At 45.8% G+C, this 22,257-nt stretch overlaps 1 protein-coding gene and 1 long non-coding RNA gene across 5 annotated transcripts in view; both read left to right on the top strand.

Moving 5' to 3' along the window:
* Positions 1–14,891, top strand: part of KCNH1 (potassium voltage-gated channel subfamily H member 1) — a 233,148-nt gene extending 218,257 nt beyond the window's left edge. For all 4 annotated transcript variants that reach the window (XM_082217421.1, XM_082217420.1, XM_082217419.1 and 1 more), the window contains exons 11-12: positions 2,607–3,668; positions 10,291–14,891. In XM_082217421.1, coding sequence (XP_082073547.1) covers positions 2,607–3,446 — 840 coding nt within the window. In that variant the 3' untranslated portion in view covers positions 3,447–3,668; positions 10,291–14,891. The remainder of the gene's footprint in view (positions 1–2,606; positions 3,669–10,290) is intronic.
* LOC309529766 overlaps positions 1–22,257 on the top strand; it is a 589,156-nt gene that overhangs the window by 266,843 nt on the left and 300,056 nt on the right. The window lies entirely within an intron of this gene.

The raw sequence follows: 22,257 nt of genomic DNA, 5'->3' as shown, positions 1-22,257 counted from the left end.
ACTAACGATTTCTTAGCTAAAATTATGAGGAGCTAGTAATCATAACTCGGTTCATAACTCCTGGTGGGGAGGGGCAGAGTTTAGTTATGTGCCTGATAAGTGGCTGCACTATCACTTGTTGACTTGGATGTATTTAAAAGAGGATGGGGGTGGAATCATGGAGGATAAAGGTATCAATGGCTACTAGCCATGAATCAGGAGGTGGGTGGAGCTGTGATCTAAACTACTGAGCCTCTTGGGCTTGCTGATTGGAAGGTCAGCGGTTTGAATCCCCACAACAGGGTGAGCTCCTGTTGCTTCTGCCAACCTAGCAGTTCGAAAGCACAACAATAGGTACCACTGTGGCGGGAAGGTGAACAGCGTTTCCGTGTGTTCTGGTTTCCGGCACGGTGTTCCGTTGTGCCAGAAGTGGTTTAGCCATGCTGGCCACATGACCTGGAAAGCTGTCTGTGGACAAACGTCAGCTCCCTTGACCTGAAAGTGAGACCCCGTAGTCGCCTTTGACAGGGGTCCTTTACCTTTACCTTACCTTACCAGCCATGAAGACTGGGTTCTGCCCCCACTCTCGGAGGCACCATGTCTCTGGATACAAGTTGCTGAGCATTGAAGGTGGGAAGAATGCTGTTGCTAGCTTTCCATGGGCATCTGGTTGGCCACTGCAAGAATGGGATGCTCGGCTAGATGAGCCATTGACCCGATCCAAAAAGGCTCTCCTGACGGTCTTATGCCCCAAGTGGCTGCCAAGGGTAGCCCTTTCAAAGAGGCTTTCCTTCAACAACAACAGATCTCAATAGCCTTTTTACCTCAGAGCAGAAATCTTGGTTAACCAACTCCTTGAGCTCATAAATGGTGATGAGGTTTCAGGAGGAAGTTGAGGGAAAGCCGTGCTACAAATTAAGGGGGTTTAGTAGCAGAAGGAAAGGGAACAGGTGAGAAGGGGAGCAAGTCCACAGCGATGAGTAAAGCAAGGGTGGCAGAACTGCAGCTGTGTAATATAATCTGTGGCCTGAGGGACATGAAGATGTGAGTGTACATATGTTACTGGAAGGCTGTTTCCCTGGTGGGCCTTGCCCAGATCATGTGATGATTGTTCATGCCAGGGCCAGTTGCCCCTGTGAAGCAGGGTGTGTGTGTGTACAGATTGAAAGCATTGGTACAACTCAGATGACTCACCATCGGCACCTGCTGATGACTCATGCCATCCGCACCTGCTGATGATGTCACTGCTCAAATAGGGAACAGAGAGCCCTGCCATAAAGGATTTGTTTTTTTATGGTCGCTATCTACATTGGTAGCAAATAAACTGGACCTGAACAGTGAATAACCTTGTGTGGCCTGGATTAATGAAGGAGTCATACCTGGCCAAGGGCAGCATCTGTAAAGATCTTGCTGCAATATTCAGACCCTGATTTTTGTCATCACTGCCATCACAGGTAGGGCTGTTCATAGAGCCAGATGCAGCAGCAAATGTGGATTTTACTTTGGTTTCTACACACACCCTTCCATCCTCCACCCAGGCAAGCAAGAGGCATTAGTAGAGTTCACAGACTCGTTGCTCCCATGCAAAAACACTCAGGGAAGGTGCAAAGCAGGTGAGGGGTGTGGCCTGATTGAGCCCCAGGAGCCAGGCAGAGAGGCCTGGAGGGCTGCATTTGGCCCTGAGTCTGAAGTTCCCAACCCCTGATCTAGAATTGATGTTCCCATTGAAATGGAAATCTGAGTGCACAGGGTGGGTTTCCTTGTGATATTAGGAATGAATGGAATGGGGACACACACACACACACACACACACACACACACACACACACCCATACACCCCACCACTTTTCTTGCTCAATGCAAGCCTTTTTGTGGAGTACTAGAGCCTGGAAAACTGGCTGAGAGCCAGCCACTCCCCCGACTGCTCTTATCTAAGAAATGCACAAACCTTCTAAGCGAGGGTTGTGTTCAAAGAGAGGCCTGGCTGCTATTTGAAGGCCTCTGGGGATTTATGTGGTTCCACCCATACAATCAGCCTAGAGAAACTGGTGTTTAAGTCTATTAATTCTCACCTCTATCCACAATCCTTGCATTGACTTTGAGTTTGTGTAAGAGATGGAGTAAACTGAAATGTAACAAGCACCTCAATGCAATAGCACCTCTGTCTTGTAGAGCGATTATATTGTTTTGTAATACTGCATTTAGGATGTGCTAGATAGTCTCCACATGTGGAATGCTAGGTGCTTCTGAATAACAACAAAAATCCCTCTTTGAATCATACGTCAGCTGCCTGGGATAATCTGCTCATGTATATTTATGGGAAAGGTCCATAGCTCAGGAGCAGAGCATCTGCTATGCATGCATGAGGTCCCAGGTTCAAATTCCTGGCCTCTTTAGGCAGGGCTGGGACTGTCCCCTGCCTGAACCCTTGGAGATCGGCTGCCAGTCAATGTAGATGAAATTAAGAAAGATGGATCAATGGTCTAGCTTAGCATTAGGCAGAGTCCTGTGCTCCTGTATCATGAGCTATTGAGCATGCAGAATTATCAGTTCAAATAACGAAAATGGATATCCTTTCCCACTCTGGTTCTCTAACCCTTAGTGTGATATATTTTTCCCCGTTGCAGATTGTATTCCGGAAGATTAGTGACGTCAAGCGAGAAGAAGAAGAGAGGATGAAAAGGAAGAACGAAGCCCCTTTAGTCTTGCCACCTGACCATCCAGTCCGCCGGCTTTTTCAAAGATTTAGGCAGCAAAAGGAGGCCCGGTTGGCTGCAGAAAGAGGCCGAGACGACTTGGATGTGGAGAAAGGCAACATTCTGGGAGACCACCCTTCGCGCACTGTGGTTAAAGCTAGCATCGTCACCGTCAGGGAAAGCCCCGCAACGCCAATCACCTACCAGTCCGCTTCAACATCTGGGGTATCTGACCAGGCCAAACTTCAAGCCCCAGCCTCAGATTATGTAGGGGCGAAGGTGGCAGGAGACTTTCCGAAGCGCAAAGGCTGGGCAAAGTTCAAAGATGCCTGCGCGAAGGGAGAAGACTGGAACAAAGTCTCCAAGGCGGAATCCATGGAGACGCTGCCGGAGAGGACGAAAGTGGTGGGGGAAGCCACTCTGAAGAAGACCGACTCTTGCGACAGCGGCATCACGAAAAGCGACCTGCGCTTGGACAACGTGGGGGAGACGAGGAGTCCTCAGGACCGAAGTCCCGTCCTGGCAGAAGTCAAGCACTCCTTTTACCCCATCCCCGAACAGACTCTTCAGGCCACGATGTTGGAAGTGAAGCATGAGCTGAAGGAGGACATCAAAGCTTTAAACACAAAAATAACGAACATAGAAAAACAGCTTGCTGAGATACTAAGGATATTAGCCTCTAGAAGAAGCTCGCAATCACCACAGGAGTTGTACGAAATATCAAGGCCACAGTCTCCAGAATCAGAAAAAGACCTTTTTGGAGCAAGCTGAGGTGGTTCTTTTAAGCAGACGTCAACCGGATATCCCCCGCAAACACAACAAAACACCCACTTCAACGTGTTTTAAGCGAAACATTTAATCTTTTCTTGATGAACTCCATTGAGGGGCCAATCCGTTAACCATGTTCTCCCCCCTCTCTAAATGGTATAGTAACAGGAATTGCAACCTCATGTCGAGATGGCAGCTGACTCTGAAGTCTTTTTGACAGCAAGGGTACAGTTTATAATGTTTATTTTCCCCCTCCTTCTTCGTCAGTGCATCCTTTACCCCTCAAATTGACTTTTGTTATATTAAAAAAGAAAGAAAGAAAAGAGACATTAATAGAAAACTAAGTCATATGTTAAGCCCAGTTCATATACTTACCTGGTTGTTGGAACTTTTTTACATGGTGTTTATTCCTGGGCAAATTCTCCCTCCACATGTCAAATAGTATCTGACACAGGGGCTTCACATGTGAATGAACAAATCGAAGGCCCCCTTTTAAAGGGGAAGAATCATGTCAATCAGGCGTTCACGTGAATGAACCTGCATGTTAACATTACACTGACTGCATTCATACGATACACTGAAAACACTACGAAGCTTTGAAGAGTTATGACTTCCCCCAAATAATTCTGGGAGTAAGGGTGCCTGAGCATTTTCAGAGACCCTTATTTCCTTCACAGAACTGCAATTCTCAGAGGGATTTAGCCAGTAATCCCTTTTCACAGGTAATACTGGGAATTGTAGCTCTGTTAGGGGGCTCCTAGCAGATCTTAACAAACAGCTCCCATGATTCTCTGGGGGAAAGCCATGACTGCCTAAAGTGGTCTCATAGTGCTTTCAATGTGTGGTGTGATTGTGGTCCCTATGCGTGTGTGGTGGTGTGGAAATCAGGGAGAGAAAGAGTTCCAACACTTTTATTACAAGAGGACCCACAACCGTAGGAAACACTTTAGGTTTCCACAGCCTGGTGCCCTGCCCTCCAGGCATCTTAGACTACAATTCCCATCAGCCTCAGCCAGCAACATTGTACTGACTGGGGCTCATGGGAGTTGTAGTCCAAAATATCTGGAGGACACCAGAGTACAGAAAGTGGAAGTACATGAACTGGGCTCCTTTCAAGCTTTGGAGCTTGAACATGACTTTACATTGCCAGCTTGCTGAGTAAGATCTCATCATTGTGAAATGGTTTAGCGAGTCCCTTCGCCTTCCTCCTTTTATGTCTGCATAGCCTTTATAGATCATGTGAAATGGCGAGGTTTCACATGGTGGTGATAATGAGGTGGTCCAGAAAAGGGAGCAAAAGGTGGACTTCCTTATCAAAGTATGCAGTGTGTATTTTCACATACGATTCGTAGGTGCCATTATTTATTGCCACCTGGTGGTAGAAAAATCTCAGATTTGGGTTGATATCATCTAACGGCAAAGAAACATGAAACTGCGAGGTGGAGTATCCCTGTCATCAAAAATATTTGGAGTTTTTTAAAAAGAGGCCTTCCACACTAACGTGCGTTTGTGATTTTATAAACAAACTCCTACCCCCACCCCAACGAAAAATTTATATTTTGTGCTCATGATGTTGTTTTGAACTCTCCACTTTGCCTTTTGAGTTTCCTTTAAACAAGATATATGCCAAAGGATGTGGAACTATGTATACGTTAAGACCAATGATGCACACCAACCATTCCGATGTATTTTCTCATTGTAATGGTCCCTGGTACCTTAGGGAGATAGATTGTGCTGTTCTGTCTCTTATCTCATATTCTAAGCTAATGCTGTCTCCCTTGAAATGTATTTGTCTTGAGGAAGACTAACTAGGGCACCAGTAGAAGTAAAAGCAGGTGGGGAAAGAAATTGCTTGTATTAAGGAAAACTCTATTGTACCAAAGGATGCTGCACCAAGGAGACGGTGAAAATTGCTTAACAGAGAAAGACTGCGTTGCTAGTGGGCTAGTGGACTTGGGGAACCCTCCACATGTTAACAGCCTCCCACAATCCTTGGCCATTGGCCATATTTGCTAGGGCTGATGGGAGCTGTAGTTCAGTCACATCAGAGCAGGGAAGTGGTGCCACATCCTTATTGCCATGGAAGAATAATGCTGCAAAGTGCTGAATCTAAACTGACCTGCAGTTTAACGTTCAGAGATATATTGTTTGGACTATTTTTAATCGAAAGAGCTGTTCATCAGCGATGCAGACTTCCTTTACAAGATGTGGACCGGATCCTGAGAACTGCGGGTGGTGCCCAGCTCATGGAAATCAAATTAGTCCCAACAAATTACTTACATCCACTGATTTCAATGAGTCTGCTCTGAGTATTAGTCTCTGTCTGCGCTACCCATTTAAAGCTCTTTGCAGAGCCATAGCTTCCCCCCAAAGAATCCTGGGAAGTAAAGTTTGTTAAGGGCACTGAGAGTTCCCCTCACAGAGCTACAATTTTCAGAGTGGCTTAACAATCAGTCACAGGGAACTCTGGGCACTTTGGCTCTGTGGGGGAAATAGAGGTTCTGCTAACAACTCTCAGCACATTTAACCAACTACAGTTCCCAGGATTCTTTGGGTTAGGCCATGATTGTTTAAAGTGATATGATACTGCTTTAAACGTAGAGTGCAGGTGGGGTCAGTGCAGTGAGTCAGACTACACTCTCTGTGCTCAGCTCCCTTTCCCAAAGTAGCACCTCCCTGTGCCATTTACCACGTTTTGTGCCCCCATCAAAAGCACAGCAGTATTGCAGATATCCTCGAGTGCAATGCCGCTTCTGAGGAACAGCAGCAGGAGAATCTGCTGGGGCTTAAAAAGAAAAAAGTCCTGCGCACCAAAACGGGTGCTTTGAATCTTTGCATATGGTTTTGATTGCCATTAAACTGCAGGGATGCAGAGAGAGCATTTGCTCTCATCTTCATAATTATTAGGGACAAAAATAGAAAGCGATTCCAATAATACACAGTACATAAAGCTCAGCAGTTAGTAACTCTGCTGCAGTGCTGAGAAGCAGCTCTGGAGGACGTTAGTTCCTTAAGATTAATTTCTTTCAGACAAAGGCAATCACAGACTGCTGTGTGGGAAAGCTGGTGCCATTTTGCTTAGTTTATCCCACAGGATGTTTATAGCTTGTACCAAGTCATAAATTCCAGGGCCGCAGTGTTTACTTGACTAATCAGTTAGGTGGATTGATTAAAAACCTTCAAATTAATTAACCTTTCCATGAATTGGCAGTGGTTTGTCAAAAAAGGAAGGAAGGAGGAAGCTTGGAGCAGATTTCTGTTCATGGATTGAGGTGGCCCCACCAATTTACTTCATGCTGTAGTCTTGGGTGCTTTTCTTCTGAGCCCCTTCTGAAGGTCTGTGATCCTATGAGGTGATGTGACATTCAGGGCTGTAGCTGGAAGGAAGAGTCAAGGAACACACACACACACACACACACACACACCGGTTCACATGGGAGTGCCTTCCGCTTGCACAAGAAGCACTTTTGAGTCCAGCAAATGCATTCATTTTGAACACTGGCATTTGCAAAAACCACAAAGGCAGGTCCAGTTTGGGAAGAACACATGCCTCGTTCTGTGATGCTACTTATGTGACACATCTAAGCACCGTTCCAAAATTAAAGAAAGCAGGGTTTATTTTCCTCCCTTCAAATCTATTGTTTATCAATATGAAAACGTCTGCAGATTTATTTCATTACTCCCTCAATGAAAAGCCATATGTTTGAACAGGGTGACAGGATTAATAAGTTTGTCTGATTTTGTGTACCAAAGGCTATTAAGTGAAAGGCTTTAAGTGGATAACCAACGAATAGTTTTCTTTGCTTGATGCTTGGATTTAATACATCTATATATAGGTGTGTGAGAGAAGGTGCGAAGGAAGGGGAGGGAGAAACTCTATAGGCTTATAATATAGGGTAGTGGCCATATCCCAGTGGTAGAGAAGATGCTTTGCATGTAAAAGTTTCCAGATTCAGTCCCCAGCATCTCCAGGTAAAAGATCTCCATTAGAACCATGTGGACCTGCTGCCAATCAGTGTAGACTATACTGAGCTAGATGGACCAGTGGTCTGATTATGTGTAAAGCAGTTTCCCATGTTCCACTTTGCAGTGCCAGAATTTCAGGGTTTAAGATTCCAAGGGCATCCACTCCAGAATGATATGAAAAACTGATTTCCTATTCTGCAAAGGTATGCAGTGGATAGAATAGCCGAGGAAGCAGAAAGCACTTTCTGTTGAATTAAGCTTATTTTTCCAAATGAGTACATCATTAGATTCTAATGTTTCCTTCGTGCCAACCTGATGTGCTTGCAAGATCTCGGCTGCAAGGCCCCACCATTGCCAGAGAGTCTTGCTTTTGCAATAGCCCTTCCTCACATTGCTATCCTTTATTCACTTACACTAGAGACTAAATCATTGCAGTCCAGTGTCGTTTGTTCAGGTCTGATTTCTGCAGCACCAAGCGGTTAAAGGCTGCTGTTATCTTTCATTAAAAGCTGCCCCTTGCACCTCTTGCAGCTTTTACTGCTTTGTGTCCAGCTGGTAGAGCATGAGACTCTTAATCTCAGGGTCATGGCCTCGAGCCCCATGTTGGGCAAAAGATTCCTGCATTGCAGGGGGTTGGACTATATGACTCTCATGGTCCCTTCCAAGTCTGCAATTCGGTGATTCTATGAGTGCCCTATCTGTCTGTCTACTTGTCAAGTCAAGTTATTTACATTTAGCAATACATCTGGTAACAGCCCTCACCTCCTCTAGTACTGCCACGAGAAGGAAAACAGGAACTTTGGTTATTGCTTCTTGTGCGAAACAAGCTAGGGATCATTAACCACAATCTGAGGTTAGCTTGCATCTGTAAAACATAGTTAATGCTAATAACTATGAGATATAACTGAGAATGTCCTATGGGTGTGCCGGAGGAGGAGGAGGAGCTCCTAAACCGGAGGCCCATGCATGTAATGCTAAACTGTGCATACCATAAAGAGACGCAGCATCTCACTGAGAGGGGAAAACACCCAACCAATAAAGGAGGCAGAAGCTGCAAGATGGAAGCTACTAATTAACCTTACAGGGGACCTTTGCAGAATGGGACTTACTTGAGAATAAGCTCTTGGCCATGGCAAAGGACGTTATTGGATAATATCACGTTATATTAAGTACCACTTGAACCAGTTTTAATTACACTTCCAGTTCAGTGCAGAAAAGCAGTGTCTCAGCAATGCTAAAGATCCCCAATGTGGAATCAAGTGACTACAGTGGTGCCTCGCAAGACGAAAATAATCCGTTCCGCGAGTCTCTTCGTCTAGCGGTTTTTTCGTCTTGCGAAGCAACCCTATTAGCGGATTAGTGGATTAGCGCTATTAGCGGTTTAGCAGCTATTAAAGGCTTAGCGGCTTAGCGGCTAAAAGGCTATTAGCGGCTTAGCGGCTTAGAAAAAGGGGGGGAGCGGAAAAAAACGCAAGACTCGCAAGACGTTTTCGTCTTGTGAAGCAAGCCCATAGGGAAATTCGTCTTGCGAAGCAGCTCAAAAACGGAAAACCCTTTCGTCTAGCGGGTTTTTCGTCTTGCGAGGCATTCGTCTTGCGGGGCACCACTGTACAGGTTAACTTTCAAGGCAAATTCAAGAACCAACCAATTAACACGGATCAATACAGCATGTGTCCCGCCTAGCCCAATACAGTCCACCAGCCATAAAATGTGTCCTGCCAGGGGCTTAATAAACATGTTGCAATCTCTCAGATTCTTGACAAGCCGCACAGGGGCTGAGAGAAAATGGCCCCTCAGAATTCTCCATGCCTTTGTTGGCAGCAAAAGGCAGGGAATTTCACTGAATATTCTTCAGGCCAGGGCTGAAATTATTTCAACAGTTTAAAAGGAACTTGGAAAAGATTATACAAACAACAACAACAACAATAATCAGAAAATTATTTCTTGTGAAATTTCAGCTCACTTGAAAGTTCATTTATTTTGGTGGGTGGTAGCAATCAGCTAGGGACCAAATTGTTTCCTGCTACACTAAAAAAAATTACATAACGTTAAAACAAGATTTACAGTTGCACCCACAATCATGGAGGGCAAAACTGGGGAGGTCATTATGCAGAATATTATACAGCGGAGGACTGGAATTCTTTAATAGATCAGGAGAAGCTCAGAAGAGAAATTTTTCAAAATTTGGTCAAGAAAGTTAGGGTCAGCTCTACTTCCCCACCCCAATTTCTGCACTCCTAGACAAGAGCAAAAGGAGTCTATTGAACATGGAATGCTGCCTTTGGCTTGATGTCTCAAGTTGTGCAGGACTTCCTTGAATTATTGTGCTCTTATTCCCCCCCCCCCATGCATTCTGATCCCCTTTATTCTTCCATTCATGATATCAGTAAGATAGCTACAATTCAGAGAACCAGGAAGAATCTTGCAACACAGGGCACCCACAGCTAAACACAAAGGAAGTTATCTGCAAGCTGTATAGTTGCTGATGAATTGTAGCACACATAATGAGCAGAGGGAAGAGGAAAATATAAGCAAAGCATGCTACGTTTAAATATACCCTTGGAAATAGGCAAAATGTGTAAAAGAAATATCCTTTTCACCATACATGCTGAAAACTGCTACCCCATTGTGGTACAATGTTGATCTTTACCACGGTGAAATGACTTTGGAGGTTTCCAGATAAATCAAATTTAATTTGTACTCAATTTCAGGGCTTTAAAAAAGAGGGGGGGGGGAGCAAATCTCTGAAATGATGCAAATTCTTCTCAGAATCTGACACCCATATTTTTAAACGTTCTGTGTCTTCAGATACATGTGTTTCTGTTGGAGATTTCCTGTGCAATATTAAAAACACCCTTCTTGCTTTAAATTTCATTTACAGCGGTGTCCCGATTTCCCCGAGAACATCCAGTTTAACAGCTCCGAAGGTGATGTTCTGCATCTACACTCCTTCACTTAATGAATCGAAAGAGCTATTTGCTGTGAACATCCTGGTGATTTTTGTTTCTTTGTTTTGACTCAGTATAGAGTTGGCGTGGACCCATTTAAAACACAATTTTATTATTATTTTTAAAAAAGCAATCTTTATTAGTAAATGTGTATGTGATTATGCAGCTACACAATACGTGTGTCTGCATTAGTTCGGTCTATAATTAGTGTTATTGGACAATTCACAGCATATCCTTCAGTCTGCGATCAAGATATCAAAACAATAACAGAAGTCTTCCCCAGTGGACAAATGTATTCTGTTGGTCCAGTTCAGCAATGAGGATCATGTTAATCTGCAGTGGGGCGGGGGTGTTTAATTTCCTTGTTCTGCTTAATATTTCTATAGTATACTTTGATTGAATTGTAACTGTGCCGCTGGGATATGGTCTAACAAATGTCAGGGCAGCCAGGACTCTTAATGCAGAGAAATCTCAGAGCTGTATTAGAAGTCTTTCTGTGTAAATAAGGAGGCGATTAATATTTAACCCTTGGGGGAAACATGAGCATAATCTTAAAGCCAGAAGGTCTCTGCCTTGGATGAGATTTCAATGTGCATGAAATGTGCAGCACATAGACCACATCAGCATGGCCACTTCATTCAGCCATGAAGATACAGGCCTGGAGATGGGTTTTTACAGTCACAGCTAATGTAGATGGTGGACTCACAAGTCCCTTTTGAACGCCACACTAGCTAGATGCATCTCTTGGCGCGTAAGGGGATGTGGGTGTGTTTGCACAAGGCCATTGGCTGTTGCGTGTGCTTGGCTGCATGTAAAGTGAGATGGTTTTCCTTTGTTTCAATTCCTATGGCTTTTTAATTTTAAAAGTGAAGATCTTCCAAGCTGGCTGGCACAAACCTTCCAGTGCCAGGCTTGTATGAGAAATTGCAGGCAAGGAGGGCCAAAATAAATAAATACATTAATTGTGCCACAGGGCACAGGGTGGTGGGGAAAATATGTTGCCCCGACCTTGAGACAAATTTCAAGAGGTGGGGAATCAGACCTTGCATTGATTCCTCCTTTCTGCTGTTGAGGAGTAGCTCCTCTCATCCAGGCCTTTCATTGTGCAACAAGTGTGCAGAAAGCTGCAAAAAAATTGTGATGCTGCCACAGTGTGTGTGTGCCCGCCCTACTTTGTGCTGCAGAAAGTGCCTGCTTATGTTCACGGAGCCCTTTATTGTTGCATGGATGGCATTGTTGTGGTACAAAATCGTAGTTCAGGAATTTCAGGAGTTGTGCTCGTCGCACATCAGGGACTGCTGGTGCAACACCCTTTGCCACTTTTCCTATTGTCATGGCTGTATTTGCTAGAAGGACTTGTCTTCCCTGCACCCCACCCTTTCACACTGTTTAGCTCGTGTGCTTTCTTTGGACTCCCCAGATGAACCAGCGAAATCTGTAGCTCTCCTCCTTTGCAGCGATAAGGTGGTGATGAAGAAGAGGGCTGAGGATTCAAGGGCCTAGAGTCGGGATGGCGAACGGTGACCCATCCAGTAGACAATGCCAGATGGGGCTGGAATGGAGCTCAGTGACACCTGAAGGGCCAAAGGTCCCAATTTATGACCTAGGAAACCCACCAGGAACAAACCACTTATGCCCCTCAATGACATGGTGGAAGCAAAACTGTATTCACCTGGGAAGGGCCATAGCTCAGTGGCTTTGCATGCAGAAGGTCCCAGGTCTACTCCCCAGCATTTCCAGATAGAGAGACCCTCAGTCTGAAACTGGAGAGCCACTGGCTATCAGGACTGGGCAAGATGGACCAATGGTCTGATGGGAACTTTCCTATCTTCCTACGTTTCTATATAGCAGTAGTTCTGAAGCAAGTCCTGTGGCAACATATTAGGATACTACCTACTCCTGGGTATGGGGGTTCTGAACCAGGACCTGGTCAGCATTTACTGAGTTTTGGCACTGACCACGGTTTTAGTATATATTCCCATATTACATTAAATTGCATTTGGGTCTCGCTATGTGCTTGAATATCTGACTATTGGTTGTGTGTGGAAGACTGACATCTGCCATAGCTTTCCATCTGCATTACAGACCAACTGAAGCAAGGCCCAGTTTTATTCTCATGGGTGAAAAAGCCCCTTAGGAACGGCCATGCCCTGTGTCTTTTATGGGAAGCGTATGCGAAGTATAGTATATATATATATATGATTCCTGTTTTTCCATGCCTAGATCCAGTAGTCTAAAATGTAGAAAATATAGGATATTTAGATAGCTACTATATTTCTTACAGGACAGTGGTGGCTGGCCTTTTCTGACCCAAGGGTCGTACTGACAGTCATCCCTGCACGGACCACCTGTCATTAGTGGGCAAGGTCAAAATATAATTTGTGTGTTTGTGTAAGTGTGCCTTCATGCGCGCGTGCGCGCGCACACACACACAAATACAAATTGCATGTAAACATGCAAGCATACACACACACACACAAAACTCTTTCTCTATCTCTCCCTCCCTCAAGGCACAATGAGGGTCTCTTAAAAAATCATCCCCACCCAAGTATGAAGATGGGGGAGCACAATATGTGATGAGCAAAAGGCTGTGCTTCAAGGACCACCACCACCACCACAGAGAGAGCTTTTGCCTTTTACTTTTTGCCGAGACAGCACTTAACCTCCCAGTCTCAGTGCTCTGATGCTGTGATTGAGAGAGACAAAACTCCTCTACCTGCTCTTCAGAGGAGTATAATCTCTGCCAGGCAGGCAGAGGGATTTAATCTTTTGATCTCCATGCTGAGCACTACAACACTGAGATTTGGAGGCAAAGCTGGAGTGGGTTGGCAGGCCATTCCTCGCAGCTTCCCCAATCTGGCCTGAGGACTGCGGTTTAGCCTCCCCTGCTTTGGAGCAAGGTTTGGCATGTGAGTGAAGTGAAATATATACCCGCTGGTGGTGCTTTCTCACCACTGCCACAGGTCACCTGCAGGTGCTTCTTAAGCTGCCCTTATCACAAAGCTGACCCACTCCGAGCGCCATGGTTTGCAGGCGCCCCTCCATGCTGCGTTTACCAACTTGGTGCAACCGCACTTGTGCCATGGGTAGCTGTTGACTCATTGGCTTCTGACTCTGTGGAAGACAGTCAAGCAACACAGCCTCTAGGGGTGTAGGAGGGAATAACCAATCATCTGCATTTCAAAGTAATAATAAGCATTTCAAAGACAGGGATCCTCACTGGGAGGCTTCCCAGAATTCAGTTATATAAGAAACACTGTCATTAGTACAGTATCTTTGATCTGAGTTGTTTTCCCCTACCGCACCCTCATGCCACACACTGCTGTGGCAAGGATGGATTTGCGCTAAGTACGAAAACAAAGCTTCTTGCAATAAGTTGTTTTTAACATTTAGCCTTAAGACCCCTTTCCGTCAGTGATAAAGAGTTGAAACTATGATGCTGTCATGGGACTCCCTTTCTACCCTTCTGTATAGTGTTCACTACAGTGTTGCCTCAAGATATAAAGCACTTTGATTAGATTTCTTAAGTCTAATGGAAATCGTGCATCGGTAATTCGATTTATTTCTCCACATATTGCCTTCTGACTAGTTTTTCTGTAGCCTTTCCCCCCGTTCGTTTGCAAGGACACTTCATCACCATTGCCACAGACACTTTTATATATCAGGGAGCTGACACCTCATGCTGCTAAAAGTGTTTTGTGTATTGATCCAAGTCTCTCTCACACCCATTCTTCTTGACCAAGGTAGTGTGCTTCTTCTGCCGCCATCGTCTATCTCCACATGACGCCCGAGTGTCGTAGGACCCGGTGTGACAAATCCCACAATGTCATTGTAACTGGAATTAGAACTACCAATGCTGGAGGTGTCTGGGATTTTTAAAAGGAATAAATGCTCGTTTTTATTTTTATTTTCAAAGAGATTTTCAAAGGGCAATGATTTCCCTCCCCACCCCCATTGGTCTTATTCCTATTTAATGTCCTGTGTTTTGAAAGGAATCATTTGAATAATAGAAAGATTCAATAATCTTGTATCAGGATGAACTTGCTAAACGAAGTAATATGACTTTTCATAATGAATGTGTTATATTATTGTACCTTCATACGCTCCATATTTTTCCATCACCTGAAAACATGCTGAAACCTTCCTTTTCCACGTCTGCATGGACACTTTATGGCTATCCAGTAATGCAGTTTTTCTGGCACTTTAAAAGAAAATGTACTCCACTTGTTTTTCTCCTTTCCAGAATCCACCAAATACTATCTCTTTTTTGATTATTTCTTTGCATTTGTCACTTTGTCTTACTGAGCATGAATAAAACAAAGATGAATAAGTAGATACTATTTTTGTGGTCAGCTGAAAAAGCTGCCAGTAGAGAGAGTATATATCTCCTGTTTTGGAATGTCCTGATAAAGTTGCTGTCACAAGATATGAATAAATACCCCCCTACTGACATTTTTAAACAAGCACAAATAATATTTGTAAAGACAAATTTTAATTTTATTTATTATAGTAATAAACTATTTTATACATTACAGTGTCTTGCCTCTGCAGTGTGTGATTTTCTGCTTGGACAAATGACTGTAATTTTAAGTTTCTTTTCAAAGGCTGCCTGATTATTTCTGAATGCATGTGAAAGAACTGATTGCTCTGCCATTTATTTATTTTTTAAAAACCTTTCGAGTTCTCTCTCATGGGAGGCACTGCCCATGTGGTCTCTGTGGTTTTGCAGACAGGGACAGCTCTGAATTCCGTAATTGGGGATTCCAGAAATTAATTGCCACAGTTCAAGATTCCAGAGTTCATTACAAGCAGGCCTTGGTTCTAGAGTTTTAATTTATTTACCACCCTTAGGATTCCAGGGCAGTGCTCAACAAAATACGGGTGTAATTCCTTTAGTCCTCTTAAGACTGTTGCTCCAGGAGAGGCTTCTCCTTTAAAAAAAGGGGGGGAGGAGCAGCCAATTTTTGCTGTTTAGCTTCCTCCCATCCAGAGCTCTCCCCTAAGCAAAACCTGTTGCGGGCTTTGGGGAATCAGTGAAAATCACCTCTTTCTCTGCTAGCAGACACCTCTCCTGGGTCAAAAGCCCTTGGCATCACTGGGACATAACCCTGTATTCCAGCACAAAAAGCGGCGGGGGGGGGGGGGAGGATAAATAATCTAACAATAAGTTAAAATAGGAACATTTTCTGAGGTGGCTTCCCATTTGTGGAATGCTCTCCCCAGGCTCACCTGGTGCCTTCATTACACATCTTTAGGTGTCAGGCAACAACATTCCTCTTCTCCTAGGCTGTCATTTTCTGTCACGGTGTTTCCTGAGTCTCAGACAGAAGCGAGCTTTTAATGTGTGAAGTAGGAGTTGGAATCTAGCACGGTGATTGGTCAGTTTCGTTGCTACCACCTCCAATGGTGGATTCCTTTCCTTTCCTCGTGTTTCCTGAGTCTCAGCCTCATGCCAACGTGGAAGTTACTGTGAGTTGTCAGCTGTGTAATATGAGGTAATGCATGTGCTTTGCACTTTTGTCCATTTACTGTATTTCTTCCCCCCTGATTTGAACTATAAAAAGGTGATTTTCTTGAGTCAAAATGAGAGTACCCCAAACATTTTTTTTTTTAAAAAACCCCACTGGATTAAACAATTGATTATCAGGGGGTATTGTTGGTTATTGGTTGTTGTTGTTATGTTATGTGTCTTGTGTTTTTACACTGCAAATAACCTGTGACCTTCAAATGAAGGGCAGGATATAAATTTAATAAATAGCAGCAGCAGCAGCAGCATTTTTGCCTGGCACTAAAAAAAATTGCAACACAGGTATCACGTAAACCTCTTTGGGGAGCACAGTCCACTACAACTGGGGCACCAGTTCCTGACAGTAAGAGCTGTTCGACAGTGGAATTTGCTGCCAAGGAGTGTGGTGGAGTCTCCTTCTTTGGAGGTCTTTAAGCAGAGGCTTGACAGCCATATGTCAGGAGTGCTCTGATGGTGTTTCCTGCTTGGCAGGGGGTTGGACTCGATGGCCCTTGTGGTCTCTTCCAACTCTATGATTCTATGATTCACTGCTGAAAAGGTCCTTTTCTGTTTGCCAAACCTTCCTTTTGCTGATGGATTCACCCGGAGATGGCATTCAGCAAATCTCAAAGCACAAATCAATTACTATGAGAAGAGACATTCGTTCCAAGCACTTGGGTCCCAAGCCCTTTTTGTGCTTTGAAGGTAAGAACCAGCATCTTGACCAGGTCTTAGAACCTAAGATGTAATGCTCTTGGTACCAGGCCCTTCAATAACTCTTTCTGCTGCAGCCTCACTTTCCTAGTCAAATACACCTGCTAGTAGCAGCCACAGAGATGATAATAACAGGAGCCAGACCTTGTTATGCTCAAGAATGCTGTGCTAGCCATTTTCCAGCAGCCAGACTGCTGGGGGGGGGGGAGACTATTGATCAGGACTCCTAGCATCTCAGCATTCTTGGGCGTAATAGAAACTTTGTCAGTAGTCCTCGTGGCAAAGCACCTGCTAGTTCAGCTGCCATCATTCTCAATGAATGAATCCTGAGGTTCTGCCATTCAGATCCAGTCATGATGAACTAGAAAACTTGATTTTGTGTAGATGTCTTATTCAGCACCAGGGGAAGTATTTGATTGGGGCTTATTTTATACAGTTTTTGTTTTTTTAAAAAATGTCCCCATCCAGATGAGCTGTACTGCTTTCTTAAAAAACAAACCTTAGTGTTTGCACATGCCTGCTATGCCACAGGAACCTTTCCTTCAGTGAGAAGAGGCACAAATCCACAGCTCAGCATACAGCAACACATTAATTCTGTGTCCAGGGCAGCTGTCTACCAACTCCACCTGGTACGCAGGCTGAGACCCTACCTGCCCGCGGACTGTCTCACCAGAGTGGTGCATGCTCTAGTTATCTCCCACTTGGACTACTGCAATGCGCTCTATGTGGGGCTACTTTTGAAGGTGACCCGGAAACTGCAATTAATCCAGAATGCGGCAGCTAGACTGGTGACTGGGAGTGGCCGCCGGGACCACATAACACCGGTCCTGAGAGATCTGCATTGGCTCCCAGTACGTTTCCAAGCACAATTCAAAGTGTTGGTGCTGACCTTTAAAGCCCTAAACGGCCTTGGTCCAGTATATCTGAAGGAGCGTCTCCACCCCCATCGTTCAGCCTGTGTTATGTACTGAGTTGAATAGGATCCAAACTGCAGCAGTCTGATTGGTCCTAGAACAATAGGATCCAAAATGCAGCAGTCTGATTGGTCCTAGAACAATTTTTTGGCAAGCTGGACGTAGCCCAAGCATATCAACAGCTGCCAGTAGGTGACGTCACAGCAGAGGCACAGACGATTGTGATGCACAGAGAAGCGTTCAGGGTAAAGCGGCTGCAATTCGGTGTCAGTGTGGTACCAGGCATATTCCAGAATCTAATAGACTCTCTCCTTAAAGGGATTCCTACGTCACCCTCTTCTTCGATGATGATTCGGTGTCAGTGTGGTACCAGGCATATTCCAGAATCTAATGGACTCACCCTCTTCTTCGATGATGTGTTGATTGCCTGGGCCCACACCAGAGGAGTTTGAGGACCGCCTCCGCACCGTTCTGCACCGTTTCCAGACGGCGGGTCTCAAGGTGAAGTGGGAAAAATGTCTACTAGGAGTGCCTCAGGTGGACTTTCTGGGATTTATGATGGACGCAGAAGGGGTCCATCCGACTGGGGACAAGGTACGGGCCATTTGTGATGCCCCAGCACCCAAGAGCAAGACTGAACTTCAGGCCTTCTTGGGACTATTGAACTTTTACCATTCCTTCCTTCCCCATAAGGCGGTGGTAGCGGAGCCCCTACACAGACTCCTGGACAAGCGGGCCCCTTGGGTGTGGGGCCAGCACCAGGAGGCTGCATTCCAGGCAGTCAAGGACTTGCTTGTCTCAAACTCGGTCTTGGCACACTTCGACGAGAGGCTGCCGGTGGTGCTAGCATGCGACGCCTCACCCTATGGCATTGGCGCTGTCCTGGGACACCAACTCCCGGATGGAAGAGAGGTACCGGTGGCATACTTTTCCCAGACACTCAACGCAACCGAGCAGAACTACTCGCAAATCGACAAGGAGGGTCTGGCAATTGTGAAGGGAGTAAAAAAATTCCATGATTTCTTGTACGGGCGGCCATTCACCGTGGTGACTGACCACAAGCCGTCACTTGGCTTGTTTGCCCCCAAAAAGCAGACCCCCCAAGTGCTGTCTCCTCGCGTCCTTAGGTGGTCAATTTTCCTTGCCAGCTACCAGTATGCACTGATTCACTGTCCTGGGAAGGCGATGGGCCATGCGGATGCCCTCAGCAGGCTACCACTACCGGAAACAGGCCCCGACCCAGCACCTGCACAAGAGGTTATGAGCCTGGAGCTGCTTCCTGACCGCCCCATTCAGGCACAAGAAGTGGCACACCATTCCAAGAAAGATAGGGTCATCTCCCGGGTCCTGGACTGGGTGTGGAGGGGATGGCCCAGCAGCAGCCCCAGGCCAGAATTCGCCGGCTACACAACCCGCAAACATGAACTGTCGGCCCACAAGGGGTGCCTGTTATGGGGAAGCAGGGTCGTTGTTCCCCAGCCCCTCCGCAAAAGGGTCCTCACAGCCCTACACAAGACACACCCAGGGGTAGTAAGAATGAAGGCCCTTGCCAGGAGTTATGTGTGGTGGCCGGGGATCGATGGAGAGATAGAGGCCTGGGTCAAACACTGCCAGGCCTGCCAAGAATCCCGCCCAGATCCCCCAAGGGCCCCAGTCCAGTCCTGGGAGTCCGCCCGAACACCATGGTCACGCCTGCATGTGGACTTCGCTGGCCCCTTTCAGGGGAAAACATTCTTCATAGTGGTGGACTGCTACACCAAATGGCTGGAAGTCGCACTGGTACCGTCCACTTCTACGTCTGCAGCCATCCGGGTACTATGCAGGCTGTTTGCAACCCACGGGCTCCCTGACACTCTCGTCTCAGACAACGGGACCGCATTTACGTCAGGAGAATTCCAAACCTTCACAGCGCAGAACGCCATCCGCCACATCCGTTCGGCGCCATTCCACCCTGCCACCAATGGCCAAGCAGAACGCATGGTGCGGACCACCAAGGACACCCTCCGCCGCATGACGCAAGGGGATAGGGAGTACCGCCTTGCCACATTCCTTCTAGCACAGCACAGCACCCCCAGCTCAATGACTGTCAATGACTGGCCGGAGCCCCGCTGAACTACTTAATGGGTCGGCGCCTTGCAATCAGATTGGACTGCCTTCACGCTGATAGAGCTTAGGATGAGGTAGTGGTGGGGGAAGTCAGGAACCCCCGGACCTTCAAGGCTCAGGACCCAGTGTACGCAAAGAATTTTGGGGAAGGCCCAGCATGGGTACCCGCCACAGTCACCAGGTCACTGGCCCTGTGTCTTACGAGGTGCTAACAGGAGAAAACCAGGAGGAGGACAGGTCAGAGGAGTCCCAAGGGAACAGTGGGGCAGTGAGGCCCATAGAACAGGAGGGGCCAGCAGGAGAGGCAGAATCAGTAAATACAGAGAGGACCCGCGAGGCCGAAAGGACACCGGAACCAGAACCACGACTGAGCGAGCCGGTTGCGCCAGACCAAACAGCCCCATCACAGCCAGCATCCTTGGAACACGAGCCAGAACCTGAACCCCGGACCAGGGAACACCCCAGGCCGCAACACACACGTAGGCCGCCGGCGTACCTTGAGGACTATGAATGCAACCTCCCGGGCAGGACTGGAACTTAGAGGGGAGGGGTGTTATGTACTGAGTTGAATAGGATCCAAACTGCAGCAGTCTGATTGGTCCTAGAACAACAGGATTCAGAATGCAGCAGTCTGATTGGTCCTAGAACAATGCAGCAGTATGATTGGTCGGCAAGAACCACCCAATCATGCTGCAGATAGAAGTGAAGCCACAACCTGATTGGCCTACAGGAGAATTCCAGAATTAGCCAATCATGTGCAGCCCATTGTGTAAATAATGTATATAAGCAGGTACTTTGAGGGGACTTTCATTCTTCCTCCTCACCACTATGAGCTGAATAAAGAGCATGAAATCACTTTGCGACTCTGAGTATATTTCAGCCTGGACACTGAGGTCCAGCACCAAGGGCCTTCTGGCGGTTCCCTCACTGCAAGAAGTGAGGTTACAGGGAACCAGACAGAGGGCCTTTTTGGTAGTGGCGCCCACCCTGTGGAATGCCCTCCCTTCAGATGTGAAGGAAATAAGCAGCTATCCTATCTTTAAAAGGCAGCCCTGTTCAGGGAAGTTTTTAATATTTAACGCTGTACTGTTTTTAACACTTGATTGGGAGCCGCCCAGAGTGGCTGGGGGAACTCAGCCAGATGGGCAGGGTATAAATAAATTATTATTATTATTATTATTATTATTATTATTATTATTATTATTATTATTGTTATTATTATTAGTCAGGCCATTGGTCATTCTAGCTCAGTATTGTCTATTCTGATTGGCAGCAGGGCAACGGCTCTCGAGGATTCCACACAAGGTTCTCTCCCAGTCCTACATGGAGATGCTGGGGATTCAAACTGGGCAAATGCTCCACCACAGAGCTACAGCCCCTTCCCCCTGGACCTTAGCCCCTTGGCAGTTACTTTGTGGGGGTTTCATCTTGCTCCCAGTGCTGTTCCTCATTGATATGAAACTACTGGAAGGAGTCCTCAGGGGATTCGAAGCGATGTGTCACCAAGGGGTAGTCTGAGTCACTGTGGTCCCTGAGTTGGCAACCTCAAGACTGAGCTACTGAAAGCTGTAGCTAGGAGGGTATGCCGCAGCCTCGCTGCTGAGTAGGACGCCAAGCATGTGATGCCACTTCTGAAAGGACCACACCGGCTGGCAATTTGCTAAGAAACCAAAGGCAGGGTTCTTTTGATGGCTTACAAAGGCTTTTATACATCGACAAAAGCACATTAAAATTGGCTTCTTAGCAAATTCGTACATCAATAAAATGGAGCAAAAGGCAAAGAGAATAAATTGATGGAAGGAAGGCAGAGAGCAAAGGTAGAGGGAGGGGAACTGAGGCAGCAGATCTGACCCCAAATGGCTGCAGCAAAAGTCATTGCAGGGGTGTAAAAGGTAAAAAGCAACACTACTTTGAATTTCTGGTCCATGGCAGCCTTGGAAAAGTATCTCTCACCAGGGCTTTGTGAGATCACACACACTGATGTCCACAAATCTCCTTGCAATATTTTTAAAAGCTGTATAAATGGTAAGTAGCATCAGTGCATGGAAGGATAGACTCTCCTCTTCATTAGCAGTTTTTTTCTTTTTAAAAAAATGTTTTTATTGATTTTCAGCAATAATAAAGCAAACGACCACACATGTGGATACTTCCTCCACGAATGATTCAGATGAATTGGCTCAAAACAGGAGACTTTCAATTACAAAGAAGCAGATGTTCTTCTTGGAGATGTGGAATTCAGAAAGCATGAGAAAGATAAAAATATAAAGCAACACTTTAGCAAACTGATAAATTGAATCACGTGAAGCCCTCAGTTCTCTCAGTTTCTCACCTAATGTGATGATGGGCTATTGTCTTTTAGATTTACAAAAGCAATAAAATAATACCTTGTGTTAATAAATGAATCGTTTTTGTGACAACATGGTATCGTTTTTAATTTACTTGCCAATTTTTCATTTATGTAAGCCAAAAACCACACATACCAATACCACTAGTCAACAGTTGCTCATTCGAGGCACCTCCAGAATTCAACTCTTGTTAATCAAGCTGCCATGAGAAGGTGACCGATCAAGGACTTGATCTTAATGTCCCTGTCCAGAAAGAGATCTACAGCCTTACAGCAAAGGCTGAATTTCCTGAATCTACAGCAGTGGATTTCCTGC

Source organism: Podarcis vaucheri (assembly GCF_965113315.1).
Source record: "Podarcis vaucheri genome assembly, chromosome: 3".
Lineage (NCBI taxonomy): Eukaryota > Metazoa > Chordata > Lepidosauria > Squamata > Lacertidae > Podarcis > Podarcis vaucheri.
Note: the sequence above shows the minus strand (reverse complement) of the source record. Positions and strands in the feature narration are given on the sequence as shown.